The 20,243-nt window shown below is 37.6% G+C and overlaps 1 protein-coding gene across 5 annotated transcripts in view; it reads right to left on the reverse strand.

Annotated features, from left to right (window-relative positions):
• The window catches only part of ZC3H8 (zinc finger CCCH-type containing 8), a 76,248-nt gene that overhangs the window by 47,060 nt on the left and 8,945 nt on the right, over positions 1-20,243 (reverse strand). For 3 of the 5 annotated variants that reach the window (XM_023742805.1, XM_023742806.1, XM_023742804.1), the window contains exons 2-8: positions 11,802-11,886; positions 8,343-8,580; positions 7,293-7,426; positions 5,519-5,641; positions 5,015-5,126; positions 3,857-3,966; positions 2,937-2,987 (exon numbers count right to left, since the gene is read on the reverse strand). In XM_023742805.1, coding sequence (XP_023598573.1) covers positions 2,952-2,987; positions 3,857-3,966; positions 5,015-5,126; positions 5,519-5,641; positions 7,293-7,426; positions 8,343-8,580; positions 11,802-11,886 — 838 coding nt within the window. In that variant the 3' untranslated portion in view covers positions 2,937-2,951. Of the gene's footprint in view, positions 1-2,930; positions 2,988-3,856; positions 3,967-5,014; positions 5,127-5,518; positions 5,642-7,292; positions 7,427-8,342; positions 8,581-11,801; positions 11,887-20,243 lie in introns of those variants that run through there. The other 2 variants (XM_023742808.1, XM_004388855.2) reach the window with 2 other exon arrangements.

Genomic DNA, 20,243 nt, shown 5'->3' on the forward strand with positions numbered 1-20,243 from the left:
TAAGTCAATCACAAAAGGACAAATATTGTATGAGACCTCTACTGTAAAAACTCATGAAAAAGTTTACACACAAAAAGTAACCATCTTTGTTGGTTACGAGGGATGGGAGGGGTGGGGGGAAATACTAAATAGACAATAGATGAGTGATATCTTTGGTGAAGGCTGGGACAGTACACAATACCGGGGAAACTGGCACAACTTGTACAAGGAAAGGTCATGGAAGCTCCGTAGACACATCCAAACTCCCTAAGGGACTGAACTGCTGGACAGAGGGCTGTGAGGACCAGGGTCTCGGGGAACATCTAGCTCAAATGGCATAACAGTTTATAAAAACAATGTTCTACATTCTACCTTGGTGAGTAGCGTCTGGACTCTTAAAATCCTGTGAGCAGCCATCTAAGATACTCCACTGGTCTCACTCCTTCGGGAGCAAGGGAGAATGAAGAGAAGAGAATACAAGGAAAAGATTAGTCCAAAGGACTAATGGACCACAACTACCAAGACCTCCACCAGACTGAGTCCAGTACAGCTAGATGGTGCTCAGCTACCACCACTGACTGCTCTGATCGGGATCACAACAGAGGGTTCTGGACAGAGCTGGAGAAGGATGTAGAACAAAATTCCAACACACAAAAAAAGATCACATTTATGGCCCCCAGACACCCTTTTAGCTCAGCGGTGAAGTCACTTCCGAGGTTCACCGTTCAGCCGTGGACTAGTCAGCCCCATAAACCAAAACGGGACTAATGAGGCACAGCAGTCTAGGGACAAGGACTAGAAGGCAGAAGGGGACAGGAAAGCTGGTGATAGGGAATCCAAGGTTGAGTAAGGACAGTGCTGACATGTAGTGGGGTTGTTAACCATTATCATAGGGCAACATGTGTACTGTTTAATGAGAAACTATTTTGTTCTGTAAACCTGCATCTAAAGTGAGAATAGCAGCACAGCTGGAAGAACGTACTCGATGTGACTGAATTGTGCATGTAGAAATTTTTGAAATGGTGTATCTTTGGCTATGTATATTTTCACAAAAAAAAAAAAGATCGAGAAGGGAGAGTGTTGACATGTCGTGGGGTTGTTAACCAATGTCATAAAACAGTATGTGTACTATTTAATGAGAAACTATTTGTTCTGTAAACCTTCACCTAAAAGTACAATAAAAAAAAAGAGATTGCCTCAGGATACAATCCAGTCTTGTAGATTGAGTCCTGCCTCACTAATACAACTGCTCCCCATCATCCCTCATTAACATCATAGAGGAAGGATTTACAACATATAGGAAAATTCACACAATACGGGGAGAATCACAGCCCAGCCAAATTGATATAGACATTTTTTGGGGGACATAATTCAATCCATGCCAGTCCAGTTATGAGAATTTTTGTTTTCTCTATGTTAAGGTGTAATCCATACTGAAGGCTGTAGTCTTTGATCTTCATCAATAAGTGCTTCAAGTTCTCTTCACTTTCAGCAAGCAAGGTTGTGTCATCTGCATATCGCAGGTTGGTAATGAGCCTTCCTCCAATCCTGATGCTGCGTTTTATTTCATTTAGTTTTAGTCCAGCTTCTTGAATTATGTGCTCAGCATACAAACTGAATAAGTATGATGAAAGGATACAATCCTGATGCACACCTTTCCTGATTTTAAACCACACAGTATCCCCTTGTTTTGTTTGAACGACTGCCTCTTGGTCTACATACAGGTTCTGCATGAGCACAATGAAGTGTTCTGGAATTCCCATTCTTTGTAATGTTATCCATAATTTGTTATGATCCACACAGTCAAATGCCTTTGCATAGTCAATAAAACATAGGTAAGCCACAGATTGGGACAAAATATTTGCAAATCACGTATTTGATAAAGGACTGGTATGTAACATTACAAAGGACTCTTGCAACTCAATAATAAGACACTAGTCCAATTAAAAAATGGGCAAAAGATGTGAATACACATTTCACCAAAGAAGATACACAAATGGCCAATAACCACATGAAAAGATGATCAATATCACTGATCATTAGGGCAATGCAAATCACAACTACAAATGAGATACTACTTCACCTCTATTAGGACAGCTATAATCAAAATGACTGACAATAACAAGTGTTGGCGAGGATGTAGAGAAACTGAAACTACCCTACATTGTGCCTGGAATGTGAAATGATGCAGCCACTTTGGACAACAGTTGACAGTTCCCAAAAAATTAAACATAAATTTACCATACGACCCAGCAGTTCCATTCTTTGTAGTCTACCCAAGAGAAGTAAAAACACATATCTGCACAAAAACTTACACACAAATGTTTACACCATAATTATTTATAATATCTAAAAACTGACAATAATCCAAATATACAACAACTGAAGAACGGAAAAACAAAATGTGGCTTAACCATACAGTGGAATACAGTCTACAAATTAAAAAAAATTACTGATACATGCTACAACATGGATGAACCTCAAACATACTATACTACACGAAAGAGGCCTGAGGCCTAATGCCACATAATGAAATTTACATGAAATGCCCAGAAAAGGCAAATCTATCCAGACAGAAAGTAGACTAGTGGTTGCCTAGGGCTAGGGGTGAGACTGGAGAGTGACTGCAAATGGTTAAGAGTGGTGACGGAAATGTTCTAAAACTGAATTGTGGTGATAGTTGTACAACTTTGTAAGTTCACTAAAAAGCATTGAAACCACTTAAAAATAATGGTATGTAAATTTTACCTAAATAAAGTTGTTTAAAAAAAAAACTATACGGAAGTAAAAGGGACAAGAATAGCCAAAGCAGTCCTGAAGAACAGCCTAAAGAAGCTAGTTTTATCAGATATGAAAATTTAATAAAGCTACAGTAATTAACCTCGACTGAGGTTGCCAAAGCCAACTTTTAGAGATGATTGAGAGAGAAAAATAAGCATGCCAAATTCTTATTTTACCTTTTTATGTCTATTTTATTTACATGATGACTTCTTTTCAGTGTCCAAAACCTAATATTAAAAAAAAAAAAAATTTTATGCATTTATGTCTATTTCAGGTACATCATAATACTCTTAAAATCTTCTAAAGATTCCAGTAATATTCATCCTAATAATCATCTATTATCTACTACTACAACAGGTACTAAAGAACAAATTTTACATATATTATTTTTCCACATATATTTCATACTAATAATCAAATATTTGGTATAACTTCTAATTCCAGAATAATCTTTCCCATTTTAAACCTAAAGATATCTAGAAATAAGCACCTCTGACTTTCTAATATTTGTATATATTCATCGGCCACAAGATGGTAAGGTTTGGTTTTAAAAGAAACTTTTATTTTCACACATATTTCAATTAATTTTGAAAAGACTAGCTCCAGGTAACGTATGAGAATATAAAGTAAACAACCACTATCTGTCCGTAATCTTTTCTCACAGATTGAAAGAACACTTGAAGAAAACACTTTGCAATAACTACTTGAGTATTATTTGATGGAACTTTAAAACGCTGTATCAACCAATGATCCTTAACTTTCCTTATAAGAGGATTTATAACAGGAGTACTATTTCTATTTGCTTTGCTTTCCTTTGTTCAGCTGAGTTAATAAGGTTGCTAATCAGACTGAGGATTTCAAGAACATTCCAATTTATACTAGCAATGAGTCAAATTACTTTCAGCTACAAGGAAAAATATACAAATGAAAAATAATTTTCTAAACTGAAGTAAATTCTTAAATTTTCAATCCTAATACATGTACTAACCTATAAGGCACCCTCCTTAAAGAAACATTTATCTTTTCAAATTCTCACACTTAGTTTAAACATATTTTTAAGGAAAGAAAAACAAAAGATTGTTAAAAGTGTACTTACTTTAGCTAGCAGTTCTTGTGTTTCAGCAGTCAGTGGAGCATGGGAAAACTTGCAGTGTTCTCCCTGATAACATTTTGTTCCTGTATGGTAAAATTTGCATGGATATTCACGTAACTCAAATGTTAAGGAAGAGAACAATTTTAATCTAGCAAAAATAATTTATGCCATTAATTAAATGAGTTTATTTTTACTACACAAAGGCTTTTCTTACTAGCATTCTCTATTTAAAACGTAAGAGAATAAACTTTTCATTGGGTTACCTGAAAAATCTAATTTTAGGATGGTTATATAAATAACCACTTTTTAATTTCTTATAATAGATTACTGGTATACTTCACTGATGTAAGACAGGGACATGTACTTTAAATACCTTGGGAAATGTGATTAGTTTTGAAGCATTCTTTTGGGATGGGGAACTAAAGTCAGCCCCTTATTTAATAGTCTTACAAATCCAGATCCTTCAAATAGTAGGCTTATTTAAAATAGGATAAATTTATACAACTTCAATATTATTTTCTAGAAAAAAAATCCTCAGACTAGAATTGGGGTTTTTATGATGTTTCTATGCCATTTGCAAAGAGCAAAGGTTATTCTTCAAATTAAATTATATAATACACAATATACAGAAAACAAACCAAAACCCACTGCCATCGAGTCGATTCCGACTCATAGTGACCCTATAGGACAGGGTAGAACCGCCCCATAGGGCTTCCAAGGAGCAGCTAGCGGATTCTAACTGCCAACCTTTTGTTTAGCAGCTGATCTCTTAACCACTGCACCACCAGTACTCCCAAATTATGAAATTCCTGCCTCTTTTCACAAAGTAGTTTATAAGAACATGGATTCAATTAGGCAACATTACAGCAAAAATTCTGACAAAGTCTTTCTGGAACTTGAATAGGTCTCATGAATCCGCTACACTACTCAGGTTGCGCAGAAAGGATCTTCATGTGAGAGATTTTCCAAAGAATCTCGTTTTTCTTTCCTGGAAAAATCTGTATATAACTTAAACTTCATCACTTTGATACTGAGTTGGGCTTAGAGAGTATAATTTTGCCATATTTAAAACACTGGGTTTATTCAAAGTTTTGCATGTATAAAACGTTCATGTGAAAACCTATGAAGAGTAAAGCTACTATAACTTGAGCTAAAGGATATTATGCAAATACAGACAGTTTTCGCCTCTGTTACAATATCCCTGTACATAAAATTTACACATTTCCTTTTTCTTCTCTAGTTCTGCATCATGATCAAATTTACACTGGTCTCCCTGGGCCAAAAGAAGGAACAAGGAAAAGCCATTATTTTTCATAGTTAAATCATTACATTTTAATTCCTACTAAACTTTAGATAAGCAAATGATTCCAGAAAGAACAAAGGTCTCAGCAGTATGGTCTGATTCTTAATGAGTTATCATATAACCACATCACATGTACCCACTTAAAACTTTGTTAAGTCATAAACATTTTTAACACAAAACATTTAAAAAACTTATCTAATTTATTACTTTCCTAAACATAAAAGAATATTTCATTAAAATTTTCCAACTGAATCTTTTTCTGAAGGAAACAATTTTTATAAACCTACAGGTGTGATTTTAGTGTCAAATAGAAACAGGAATTGGTTTTAGTACATTTTTGCTACACCTCATATTTTGTATACCTTAATACATTTCCGCTCAAGAAAATATTTACAAATTTGTTTTCCTTTTCGTTCCACTGTATGCTGGTTGATGAATCCCTGACTCATTTTCACACACTGCTGCTTCTCTTTAGGTTTACCATCCTTTAAAAACAAAAAAAAATAACTAAATGTAATTTGTTTAATAAATTAAATATTTTATTCTGTTGTGCAAAATTGTATTTTAAATCATCTTTAAAACATTAAAAATTCTAATTTGTTCTTTGTGTCTAAGATTTGGACTTTTGTACACAAGTTGAAAAATAAATGATTTGTCAGTTTAAACTGCATTTTCATCTTTTGACATTAGTGTTTGTGTAATTTGAATATTTTATGGTACACTGCCCTTACTATTGTATAAAAATTAATGAAAAAAATTAGAAAATGAGAGTGCTACTACTTGTGATAAAAACAAAGTGGCTAGAAACAGAACACAGACAGAGCTGGAAATCATAAGGTGAACCAAAAGCAGTGAAATCTTTATCTTCAATGAGCTACTCACTGGGCGTGAGCTGAGCATGCAGCTCACCAGCTCAAGTTAACAAACATGACTAGAAAAATTACCCTCACAGATGGCATTTAAGGTATAAATACAAAAGTACATCGTAAAATTGAGGATTTTATAATACATTGTAACGCTTGAGAAACATAAACCACTTTTAATGTGCTAACTAGTAGTATAGTTTATAGCTTTTGCATACAGAATTTTTTAATACAGTTTTAGGAACAACGTGTGCAAAGAGGAGAACTGACCGTGCAGTCATTTATATGCTCTGTTTCTTGATGTCAAATTTCCACTTAGCACCACCAAAATTATGTCTTAAAAATACGTGTCAGTTTAAATCTTTGGTTTTATTTATGTTATTAAATTCTAACATTATGTTTAGTCTTCAGAATTTGTTCCTCAGGTAGAACGGCTGTCAGCTGTGGCTGAATAATCATGAAAGGGAATACCGACTAGGGGTCAGGAAACAGAGTTCTAGCCCTGGCTTCGCCCTGTGTTGACTACGGGCAGCTACCTGAACTCAGCATTTCAGGTTCCTCATTTGTAAATATGAAGGCAGGGCTAGATTTTATGTACATTTGTTTTAATCTACAATATTTGGTATTTCTAATATTTTCCTAACCCCTAACTCTCATCCCCGTGACCAAGCCTAATGAAAAGGCTGCCATCCAGTCTGGAAGCCCTCAGAAAAGCAAAGTCCAGGGAGTCACTTATTGTCCTACCCTGATTATATCCACAGACCAAGGGAGCAGAACTTCCATAAAGCAACAATTAGGAGGCTTGCAGGTGGGGAGATTTGGTAAGGCCAATACTCAGAAATACTCATTTTTAATTTCCAGAGGGAGTCATGAACCAACAGAGCGGGGACTGCATAGTAAAAACTTTGCGTAACTTTGTGGCCTTTGAAATGTCCTCATGGTTATTTTATCTACTCTCTGCTTCTCTATTTTTCATAGGTGTTAACAGTACACACTCAAAAAACCAAAGGGTTTGTGTGCATGTCTTCAGGGGTACAGGGAGAATACCCAGGCCTAAATGAGTGCTGGCAGCTAATGAGTGATGGGGCAAGGAGCTGTAGTGGTCAGAAGAAAGAACACGGAGAGATCAGTGAGGGCAGGAACTCTTCAACAGAGAACCCTGATTTTATGGGATGCCCTCACCTCTTAGTATCACATAGCACTTCTCATCACTGAGTTATAAAATAAAAATCAAAGAGTATGTAGGTGTTCTCCTACATTTATGTTCTTGTACCTCTTCCTGTGAGCCATTTTTTCTCAGCAAAGCACTTGATTCTTTGTTTCCAGTGCCAGCCCATTTTCGCTTCATTTTCTTCTGTTTACCATTCTTGTGGCCTGCTTTAAAATTTTTATTTTTTTGTTTAACAGCTGAAGACAAAAAAGTTAACTTTTTAAATGACATAAAAATACAATAGCAGTTTACTCTTAAGAAATACGTTCTATAATAATCTAGGAAAAGTTCTCCACAGTCCAATGAGTAAAAACTGATAAAATGCTGACCGTGTTTCTGGAAGCTCTGGGATTAAGAGACCAAACTGAGAATTCTGATAATACAATCTAGATTCCCAGTTCATTTTTTTTGAAAATATATATAAGGTATTGTCAGGCAAAAAAGCAAAATAATTAATGGACTCAATCTTGCAAGCCAGAAGCCAGAACTTTCTGAAGCACTCAAGAGTGTAATGGACCTAATTAGGAACTGTCATGGCACTAAAACAGTACAAGCTTCAAACATTTAAAATGACCTTGCATATAATCCACTGTCAGATTTTTCACTGAAAAACATTTTATAGATTAAACTAATCTACAGACCCATTAAATAGCAGAAACACTTTAAGATAGAGAGAATCGGGGGGAAAAAAAAAAAACAGTAAAACTAATTTATGATCATCATTTGCCTTCGTATCTAGGGACAAATCTCATTTTAGCAGTCTAAAAGAACACATTTCTGAGTTATATACAACCATTCCTGACATCGATTAAATCAATTCTACTTTAAATAATACAAACTGGCCAGGGATTTGGCATTCTCTCTTTGGAAGTCCTCACGGACTTTGATAACCATCCTGCACCCCTAGCTCCTCCTGAAAACAGCATCTATACACAAAGCAGCCAGGTCTCAGGTGGGGTCTCAGGCCATGCAAATTCATACCTGGTGTAAACCTGCATGAAAACTGTGATCTTATCATGAGATGAAGTGTGGGAAAAAACTCCTGTCCATATATGGACAACTATGAGTGCTTCTCTAGATAAATTTTAAATGGTAAAATAATCTGACACTTACTTTGCTGGGTACCTTTTGCCCTCTCTTTCATCACGGATTCTACAGGAAACAGTGAAGGTTGAGCAGTATTTGCCATTTCTTTAGCTTGTATATATCGTTTAAGCTCTTCAGCAAAATTATCTTCTGATCCCTGACTGCAGACATCATTGTCATCACTATACGCATCGTAGTCCTTACTTCTTGATTTTCTATGTTGCAAACTCTTTTGTGATATCATAGAGTTTCCAAAGTGCCTACACTAAGTAAAAATTAAATTTCCAGTTTTAAAAAACTAGTACAATTTTTTGACAAAGGTGACCCTGCCAAGATGGGGGTGGGGGGGGATAGTCCTTTTCCCTCTGAGGAATGGTGCCAGAATAAATGGGTTTGCATAACAACAAAAACAAAATTAGTCCCTGTTATGGACTGAATTGTGTCCCCCAAAAATATGTGTTGTAAATTCTAGCCTCTATGCCCGTGGTTATAATCTGTTTTTCAAACGGGTTGTCTTTGTTATGTTAATGAGACAGAATTAGTATAGGGTGTGTCTGAAATCAATCTCTTTTGAGATATAAAAAGAGATTAAACAAGCAAGAGAAAGAAGCAGAGATGGGGGAAGACTGATGCCAAACCACATGGAGACTTCCGAGGAACCAGGAAACAGAAGCTGAAGAGACAAGGACCTTCCCCCAGAGCTTACAGAGACAGAAATCCTTCTCCTAGAGCTGGCGCCCTGAATTTGGACTTCTAGCCTTCTAAACTGTGAGAGAATAGACTTCTGTTTGTTAAAGCAATCCACTTGTGGTATTTCATTTATAACAGCACTAGATAACTAAGACGGCCCTCTACTTCATGGTATACACAAACATCAAATTCCAGGTGAATTATAAACTTAAATGTGAAAGGAAAAACAATAAAGCTTTTAGAAAATAATGTAGAAACATATCTTCATTATCTCAAGATATTTAAGCAAAACATATAAAGCACTGCTTATGAAGGAAAATATTAATAAATTTAACTGAATTAAAATTATGAACTTCTTTTCATCAAAAAATGCCAGAGTGAAAAAAAAAGCCACAAAATGAACTGATATTTGCAACACATTACCCACCCACAGCAATGAAAAAAATTAAAAAAACCTTTATACCCAGAGTAAACTACACATCAAGAAAAAACAGACAACTCAATAAAAAGAGAAGAGGGGGCAAAAAGACTTGAACAAGCACAAACAGGAAATCCAAATGGTCAAACATATCAAAAGATGCTCCACCACATTAGTATTCAGGAAAATACAAACTAAACTACAATAAAATACCACTGTACCCTCACCAGATGGCAAAAAATAAGAAGGGTAATGATACCAAGTGTGCACCAGTGTGTGGAGCAGAAGAAATAGTCTCTCATACACTGCCTCTGGGAATAAAAACTGGTATAACCACTTTCAAAAACAGCTTGGTACTATGGTTAATGGTAAGATGCTCAGACTCTAACACCCAGCAGCTCCACTCCTGGGTGAATGCAGAGTATGTGCCGCAGGATACAAGTTAACGAATTGTCTTAGTTACCTAGGGCTGCGATAACAAAAATACCACAAGTGGATGGCTTTAACAACAGAAATTTATTTTCTCACAGTTTAGGATGCTAGAAGTCTTAATTCAGGATGCCAGCTCTAGGGGAAGGCTTTCTCTGTCAGCTCTGGGGGAAGGCCCTTGTCCCTTCTGAGCTTCTGCTCCTGGGCCATCTTCATGTGGCTTGGCATTTCTCTTCCGTCATCTCTCTGCTTCCTTAATCAGTTCCCTTGTTTAATCTCATCTATATCTCAAAAGAGATTGACTCAAGACACACCCTACACTAACCCTGCCTTGTTAACATTACAAAGACAATTTATTTCCAAATGGGAGTATAACCACAGGCAGAAAAACCCAAAAACCAAACGACTACTGACTACGACTACTGTTGACTATGACTCATAGTGACCCTACAGGACAGAGCAGAACTGCCTCATAGGGTTTCCGAGGCTGTAATCTTTGTGAAAGCAGACGGCCACATCTTCCTCCCGCGGAGCGGCTGGTGGGTTCGAACCGCTGACCTTTCAGTCAGGAGCCAAGCGCTTAACCACTGGACCACAAGCATAGAGGTTAGGATTTACAACACGTATTTTGGGGAGACATAATTCAATCCATAACATGAATGTAGCAACATTTTTCACAGTCACCAAAAATGAGAAACAGATCAAATGCCCATCAACTAAAGAATTTGGTATATTCAGACAATGAAATAATATGAAGCTATGAAAATGAACACACAACAATATACCACAATATTTAAGAATCTTAAAAACATAATGTGGACTAAAAGAAGCAAGATGAAAAAGAGCATATACAAAACTATTCTATTTTTATAAAGCTCAAAAACAAGCAAGAAAAAACTATATTCTTAGGGAAAACTACATAGGTAGTAAAACTGTAAAGGAAGTGATTATTATGCGAGTTAGGATTGTGTTTTCTAGGAGAAAACAAAGTGGCACCACTAAGAAGGTATGCAAGATGGAAGCTTGCAGATTTTGCAATGCTCTTTCTTGACTTGCAAAGTGTTTACTGGGAGTCTTCTTTATAATTAGCTGTGATACTATGTGTTCATATTCTATGCACTTGTGAGTAAAGACCCTGGGCTGGAGCACACCTGCTGGGGAAAACCTTCAGTGTCCACCTTCCCACAGTACTGTTCCTTGGAAACTACTTAAGATAACTGCATCTGCCTTGTTTGCTGTATGGGGTTATATGTGGACTGGGGAGCTTTAAGTTGGCGTAGAGGACTGGGCCCCTACCTGACTAAAACAGTATGAAAAACGTGTGGGAAATCAAAGCTGTAGTTTCTCAGTGTCAGGGTGACTAAACCACACAACCCTTGGTTCTCATCCATGGCAGCCATACATGCCCCAAAGGGCAAAAGAAGCTGTATACTTGGGTAGCTGCTAGGCCTCCCAAGGAGATGAAGATACGGCACCTGCTGTCTCACCTGTCCTGTAGCTTTCTATACAGCTAAGTAAAAGAGCATCATATTAAAGACTTGTCTCATTGCCAATTCACACCTATTCTTCTGCAGATGTGTTAAAACTCACAATTAAAAAAAAAGTTTAAAAAAAGAAAAAGAAAGTGGGAAGAGAGGAGCAGACACTGGCTTAAAGCTATAAGTCACTAAGGTGATTAAGTTAGCAAATCAAAATCCTTAAAATGTTTCATCTTATTTGAATGGAAAGAAGTTCTTGAAAGTTTAAAACTCATTTCAGAAACAGGGAAGAACTCAAATAAAAGAAATTCACTAAAAATAGTTCATGTTAAATGACAAGGGTCTTGAATGATAAGTTACAAAAAAACTCTAACCAAGTTTCCTTGACATAAGTAATTGGGTCCCAAATGTTGACAAAATGAAACAAAAAGGATTCCTGTCTGGTGCTTCAGTATGTCAAATCAGTCTTACTTTTGGGGGGCTTTGCTCACACTCCAGTTTTATTTTCTCTTCATGTGTTTCTTCAACTTCTGTATCATCTATTTCATCATCGATTCTGTAGCAAAAACATCAAATAACATAAAAGGGGTTTTAAAACTTGAAAAGGCTTCATATCACAGCATTAAGATCCACTGTTCCAGCTTATATTCAACTTGTCTTCCAATTCCAAATTCAAATTCTACTCCAAATACTCCAGAAAAACAATGTACAAAATTATGATGAACAGTAAATGTCAACACATGTTCATAAGTAAGCTGAAATGCTGAAAATTTAGATTACATAAACTTAAAGTTCAAATATTAGCAGCTATAGAAATCATTCATTCATGAGTATCCACCATACACCAGGCTCTATGCCTTAAGTCCGAGGATGCAACAATGAAAAATATAGATCCTGTGCCAGCCCTCTGAGAGCTTTCTATCTGCCTGGAGAAAGAAATAAAGCCATTAAAATATGGTGTGAAAATATAGGAGCATCTATGAGGAACACTTAAGACAGACTTGGGGGGCCAGAGGTTTTCTGAGCCTAAAAGACTTGTAAGGGTTAGCAAACAAAAAGGAGTGTAAGGGAGAAGAATATTCCAGGTAGAATGAAGAACGTACTCTGAGGTTAAGAGGAATATGAAAAAGAAAAGCTGTTTTCAGACTCTCAAAATACCAAGAAGTTTACAATCCATAGACATCATCTCAAACAATTCCTTGAGGATATTCCAGCAAAACTAAAACTGAGTTCAAGAAAGATAGAGATAGGAAATATAAGAACTGCAGAAAAAAGAAGCCAATAAAATTTATAAATGAATCTAAATAACGGTTGATGCGACAGAGATAGGGGACTGAAGAAAATGATATCTCAAGCAAGTAGTGACTGCTGAATAAAAGCTTTGAAAAATTTTTTAATTAAGATGAGGTATATGCCAGAAAACGCTCAGCTGCTAACCGAAAAGTTGGAGGTTGGAGTCCATGCAGAAGCACCTTGAAAGAAAGGCCTGGCAGTTTACTACTGAAAAAGTAGCCATTGAAAACTCTGTGGAGCACAGTTCTACTCTGACACGCAAGGGGTTGCCATAAGTCAGAACCAACTTGATGGCAACTTGTTGGTTGGTTACGTGTCAGACAAAAGCAAGCATTAGGAAATGTGTATATTCTTAAAAGAACATGTTGCAAACTGAAGATTTTTACCGGCTTCTGCAGTCTGAAATTGATCAAACACGCAATCAGGATGCATTGATAATTACTGGTGATTGGAATGCGAAAGTTTGGCAGCTTGAGAAGGCAAAGTATAATAATGACATATGCAAAGAGCTGGAGATAGAAAACCAAAAGGGAAAAACATGCCCCGCATTTTTCAAGCTGAAAGAACTGAAGAAAAAATTCAAGCCTCGAGTTGCAATAGTGAAGGATTCTATGGGGAAAATATTAAACAATGCAGGAAGCATCAAAATAAGATGGAAGGAATACACTGAAAGAACTGGTCAACGTTTCAAGAGGCAGTATATGATCAGGAATGGATGGTACTGAAGGAAGAAGTCCAAGGTGCACTGAAGGCATTGGTGAAAAACAAGCTCCAGGAATTGATGCAGTATCTACTGAGATATTTCAACAAATGGATGCAGTACTGGAAGTGCTCACTCATCTATGCCAAGAAATAGAGAAGACAGCTACCTGGCCAAATGACTGGAAGAGATCCATATTTATGCCTAAATTCCCAAGAAAGGTGATCCAACTGAATGCAGAAATTATCGAACAATATCATTAATATCACACAGAAGTAAAATTTCCTGAAGATCATTCAAAAGCGGCTGCAGCAGTATATCAACAGGGAACTGCCAGAAATTCAGGCTGAATTCAGAAGAAGACGTGGAACTAGGGATATCACTGCTGATGCCAGATGGATCCTGGTTGAAAGCAGAGAATACCAGAAAGATGTTTACTTGTGTTTTACTGACTATGCAAAAGCATCCAACTGTGTGCATCATAACAACTTATGTATAACACTGAGAAGAATGGGAATTCGAGAACACTTAATTGTGCTCATGAGGAACCTGTACATAGATCGAGAGGCAGCTGTTCAAACAGAACAAGGAGATACTGCATTGTTTAAAGTCAGGGAAGGTGTGCGTCAGGGTTGTATCCTTACACCATACCTATTCAATCTGTATGCTGAGCAAATAACCTGAGAAGCTGGACTATATGAAGAAGAACGGGGCATCAGGACTGGAGAAAGACTCATTAACAATCTGCATTATGCAGACGACGCAACCCTGCTTGCTGAAAGTGAAGAGGACTTGAAGCACTTCCTGATGAAGATCAAAGACTGCAGCCTTCAGTATGGATTATACCTCAACATAAAGAAAACAAAAATCCTCACAACTGGACCAATAAGCAACATCATGATAAGTGGAGAAAAGACTGAAGTTGTCAAGGATTTCATTTTACTCGGACCCACAATCAACACCCATAGAAGCAGCAGTCAAGAAATCAAAGACTCATTGCATTAGGCAAATCTACTGCAAAAGACCTCTTTAAAATATTGAAAAGCAAAGATGTCACCTTGAAGACTAAGGTGCGCCTGATCCAAGCCATGATATTTTCAATCACATCATATGCATGCGAAAGCTGGACAATCAATACGGAAGATCGAAAAAGAATTGACGCTTATGAATTGTGGTGTTGGCAAAGAATATTGAATATACCATGGACTGCCAAAAGAATGAACAAATTTGTCTTGCAAGAAGTACAACCAGAATGCTCCTTAGAGGTAAGGATGGCAAGACTACGTCTTACATACTTCGGACATGTTGTCAGGAGGGCTTAGTCCCTGAAGAAGGACATAATGCTTGGTAAAGTCAGTGAAAAAGAGGAAGACCCTCAACAAGATGGGTTGACACAGTCACTGCAACAATGGGCTCAAGCATAACTATGATTGTGGGCACGGCGTAGGACCGGGCAGCATTTCATTCTGTTGTACATAGGGTCGCTATGAGTCGGAACAAACTCGATGGCATCTAACAACATGAGCAGGATGGAACAGAGTTGATCGCCCTCTCCATTATAAAGCATATTCTTGGCTTCAGGAATACTGAGCTCTCCTGGTTTCTTCTTCCCTTACTGGCTGCTACTTCTCAGTCTCCTTTGTTGGTTCCTCATCTTTACAACTCTAAAAGTCAGTCCTCTTCTCTTCCTTGTCTATACTCTTATTCTAGGTGATATCTCCTTCTACCTTGTGGCTTTAAATATCATCTATAGGTAGTTGATTCCAAAATTCAAGACTCTAGCTCAGACCCCTCCCCTGAAATCCAGACAGAGCCGACTTCCTACTTGACATATCCAGCTGGATATCTACTAGATATAATATGCCCCAAAATAACTCTTGATCTTTTCTCCAAAACCTAACCCTCCTGCTGCCTTAAATGGCAACTCCATCCTTCCAATGACAATGTTAAAAACTCCTGAAGTCAATCTTGACTCCTCTCTCACATCCTCCATCCAATCTGTGAGGAAATCTAGTTTGGTCTACCTTCAAAATATATCCATATCTGACTACTTCTTAACACCAATACTCTGATCCAAGCTACTCTTGTCCCTCTACATTCTACTCTCAATACAACCTGAGTGGCCCTAATAAAATCGAAGTCAGACAACGTCACTTTCTGCTGAAAACCCTCCAGTGGCTTCTCATCTCATTCAGAGTAAAAGCCGAAATTCTTACATGGGATCTACAAGGCCCTACATGATCTGCCTCCTCCTACTCCTCTACTACCTCTCAGATTTCAAGTCCTACTACTTTTACTCCACTCCAGGAGTCAGACTGGCCACTCCACTGCTCCCCACCCAATCACACCAAGCTCGCTCCACCTCAGGACCTTTACGTGAACATCTTCTCCCTACTTCACGTCCCTACTCAGTGGAATGTCACTTTATCAGTGAGGCTTTACTTGACTATCCTTTTTAAAATATCTACACTCTCCCTACAATCCCACCAGCACTTCTTATCCTCCTACTCTACCTTCATTTTCTCATCACCTAAAATACTATATATTTATGTATTGTCTGTCTCCCCTTCCAATGTAAATTTCATGATATAAATCTCTTTTTTTCATTTATTGTTATACACCTAAGGCCTAGAATAATGTCTGGTACATAGCAGATGCTCAATAAATTTTTGTTGAATAAATGAGAAGTATCTCCACCACAAAAGTACTAGAAGAAAACCTAAAACCATAAAAGACTGATTCATTTGACTATATTAAAAAAAAAAAAAACAACCATTAAAAAAAATCTCTTTGCACTGAAAATAATGCTATAAGCAAAAGCAAAAGACAAATGACAAATTGGGGGAAAATATTTGTAGACAAGAGGTTAATCACCCTAACATAAAAAGAGATACTAAAATCTGAAAGATAAAGACCAACAAACAAGAGAAAAAATGGGCAAAGGATATAAACAATGAACTAACAGTTCACAGATGTTCACTATACTTTGAAATCATCATTGTCTATCATTTCGGCAAAAATCCCAAAGTTTTACCACACAATTTGTTACTGAGGTTTTGGGGAAAGAGGCAGATTGCTGGTGGGCATGTAAATTGGTAAAATCCCTAGGGAGGTCAATTGGCATTATATTCTCAAAATTACAAAAGCAAACACATTTTGATCCACTTTAGAGAAGTTATCCTACAGAATAAACTTGCCCATGTACAAAATAACAAGTTTACAAGGTTATTTATTACAGCATTATTTGTAGTAGCACAATAATAGAAACAAGTCAAAATTCATAATAAAGGATTAAGTTTAAGTTAGGTATGTCCATTCAATGGAATTCTATATTGCTAGGAAAAAAAGAATGACATTCACTGTGTACTGATGTTGAAAATTTCATCCAGAAGTTTATTTTTATACTATCATTTTTCTTTATATTCAAAGAGATTCAGAAAGAATACATAAGAAACCAAGCACAGGGGTTACCTGTGTGAGTGACAGGTTGGAAGTGAGCAAATGGAAGACAGCATTGGGAAAGACTTTTCACTGAATACCTGTTTTAAGGTTTTAGTTCTGAATCATGTGAATTTACCTACTCAAGTTAAAAAAAAAAAAAGAACCCAACCATACCAGGTTTACATACTCTAAAAAGAAATACATTATGAATTATTGCTAAATCAGTCACCTTAGTCTGATGAAAAAAAAAATCTGTTTTCAGAGGACTAATGAGGCACAGCAGTCCAGGGATAAGGACTAGAAGACAGAAGGGGACAGGAAAGCTGGCGATAGGGAACCCAAGGTTGAGTAAGGACAGTGTTACAGTGTTGACATGTAGTGGGGTTTTTAACCATTGTCATAGGGCAATATGTATACTAACTGTTTAATCGGAAACTATGTTGTTCTATAAACCTTCATCTAAAGTGAGAACAGCAGCACAACTAGAAGAAAGTAATCGATGTCACTGAATTGTACACGTACAAATTTCTGAAATGAGGTATCTTTGGCTATGTATATTTTCACCAAAAAAAAAAAAAGGTCCTCCAAGGCCAAGAAGGGAGCATGTTGACATGTCATGGGGTTGTTCACCAATGTCATGAAACAATATGTGTACTGACTGTTTAATGAGAAAATATTTGTTCAGTAAACCGTCACCTAAAGTACAATAAAAAAAAAAATCTGTTTTCATTTTTTGGATGTCTTTTATTTTGAGAATGATTATTAAAGTATTTAACGTCCAGTTTGCACAGAATGTCTGTCTACTTATGTACTTCAATAAAGTTTGTAAATGGGATCTTTTGTCCAATACAGTTTTAAACTGATAATTGTTACTACTTTTTATATGCGGCTATTGTGTTTTCTGCTGGATTAAAATCAGGAAAGGTGTGCTTCAGGTTTGTATTCTTTCACCATACTTATCCAATCTGTACGCTGAGCAAATAATCTGAGAAACTGGACTATATGAAGAACTCAGCATCAGGATTAGAGGAAGACTGATTAACAACCTGTGACATACACATGACACAACCTTGCTTGCTGAAAGCAAACAGGAATAGAAGCACTTACTGATGAAGATCAAAGACTACAGCCTTCAGTACAGACTACGTCTCAATATATATAAAAAATAAAATAAAAAAAAATCCCCACAACTAGACCAATAAGCAACATCATGGTTAATGGAGAAAACACTGAAGTTGTCAAGGACTGCATTTTACTTGGATCCACAATCAATGCCCATGGAAGCAGCAGTCAAGAAATCAAACAAGGGAGGCAGGGTCAAGATGGCAGACTAGTCAGATGCTTCCTGTGGTCCCTCTCACAACAAACACCCGAAAAACTAGCGAATCAACAATATATGACGATCTAGAAGCCCTGAACATCAAAGACAAAGTTGAGGAATCAGACTGAGTGGCAGAGGGAGGGAGAGACGGTTCAGAAGCAGCAAGGAGGTGCCAGACTTGACCTGGCCGGCACTGGCACCCTGCAGGCTAGATCGGCTAGAACGTGAGGGGTGAGGCAAGCAGTGGCGTTCAGGATACGTTTTCCACATTGGGAGAGACTGAGTGGTAGAGTCTGCTCAAGCCTCCAGAACCAGTGAGAAACAGAGTTCAATCGGCAGATGAGTACAAGCATCTAACATACTGCACAGATCAAAAAAAATAATGTGCATTTTTGGGAAGTACTTCTCTCCCATTTACCTGCCCCTTCTCTGCTCTGCTCCAGGTCCCAGTCTGGAAACAGGGATTGCTGCACACCTTGGGTCAGATGTAGGTCCTGTCGAGCACCATGAGCCATTCTCCTGGCTTTGGAGAGGGAACAAATAAACAAACAGGAAAAAATAATCTGCCAGCCCATCTAAGATGGGAACTCAGGGCAGGTACGGCCACTTTGCCTAGGCACAGTCATAAGGGGTCCACAGACTCTGAATGCCTTTCACTCCTGCATAGACCTGTGTGGGCCTATTTCAACAGCGTAGGCCCTCATTACCACAGTACAACAGGGTATATACCTGAAGCCTATTCTAATCTGTATCACCTACAAGGGAATGGCAGATTTGTGACATTTGACACAGCCCTGCCCATTAAGCAGGGTCCTCACCTACCCATATCAGGGGCCTGAGGACTGGTGGATCCACTTATTCCACTGAGCGACCCACAACAGGGGTCCAAGAATAAGTGGTAACTCTTGTTCCTTACAACCAACAGCGCTGGGTGCCCACAGTTCAGCTGCAAAACCCACCTACCTACACGCTCTAGGGAACAGGGACATGCCTTCCACCTAGACACTCAAGGGCAACCATTAGCCCCCTGCCTTGCTTAGCACATGATCACCTACTGCAGCCAGATACCTGTGCCTACTCCACTCACCCCTGCTTGTCTAGGACTGTAGGCGAGAGCCAGCACCACACACTCGGTAACCAATGACCAGGACACCTGAGCTGAATCCACACAAGAAAACTAAACAAACTTCTGCACTCACATACCTAGAAACTGCTCTAGCCACCTGGAGACAGGACATGAGAAGTTCAAAGACGCCAATAATCAAACTAGCTCACAAGACTAGCCTACTTGGGTATATCAAAACAAAAGAAAACAAGGAGCTAGGACACAGTAAGCAAACGTAAAATAAATGTAATAACTTATTGATGGCTCAGAGACAACAGTCAATACCAAATCACATAAAAATGCAGAACATCATGGCTTGAGCAAGCCACCAAAACAAAGATTCAAGAAACTTCCCAGAGAAAGAGAACTTCTTGGAATTACTGGAAGTAGAACTCAAAAGATTAATATACAGAACTCTTAAAATATTAAGAAGGAGATCAGGCAAAACATAGACCAAGCCAAGGATCACACAGACAAAGCAGTAGAGGAACCTAAGAAGGTTATACAAGAGCATAATGACAAATTTAACAGGCTGCAAGAATCCACAGACAGCAAACAGAAATCCAAAAGATTAACAATAAAATTTCAGAATTAGAAAACTCAATAGAAAGTCATAGAAGCAGAACTGAGGAAATGGAAGTCAAAATTAGTGAGAACGATGATAAAGCACTTGACACCAAATTATTTGAAGAAACATCAGATAAAAGAATTTTTAAAAAATGAAGAAACCCTAAGAATTATGTGTGACTCCATCAACAGGAATAACCTACGAGTGACTGGAGTACCAGAATGGGGAGGGGGGAATAACAGAAAATACAGAAAGAATTGCTGAAGATTTGTTGGCCACACAACCTTCCCTGATATCATGAAAGATGAGAAGGTATCTATCCAAGGTGCTCATCAAATCCCACATAAGGTAGATCCCAAAAGAAAGTCACCAAGACATATTATAAACTTAAACTTGCCAAAACCAAAGATAAAGAGAATTTTAAGAGCGGCTAGGGAATAAACGAAAAATCATCTACAATGGAGAGTCAATAAGACTAACCTTGG

This window comes from Trichechus manatus, unplaced genomic scaffold (genome assembly GCF_000243295.1).
Source record: "Trichechus manatus latirostris isolate Lorelei unplaced genomic scaffold, TriManLat1.0 scaffold00219, whole genome shotgun sequence".
Taxonomy (NCBI): Eukaryota; Metazoa; Chordata; class Mammalia; order Sirenia; family Trichechidae; genus Trichechus; species Trichechus manatus.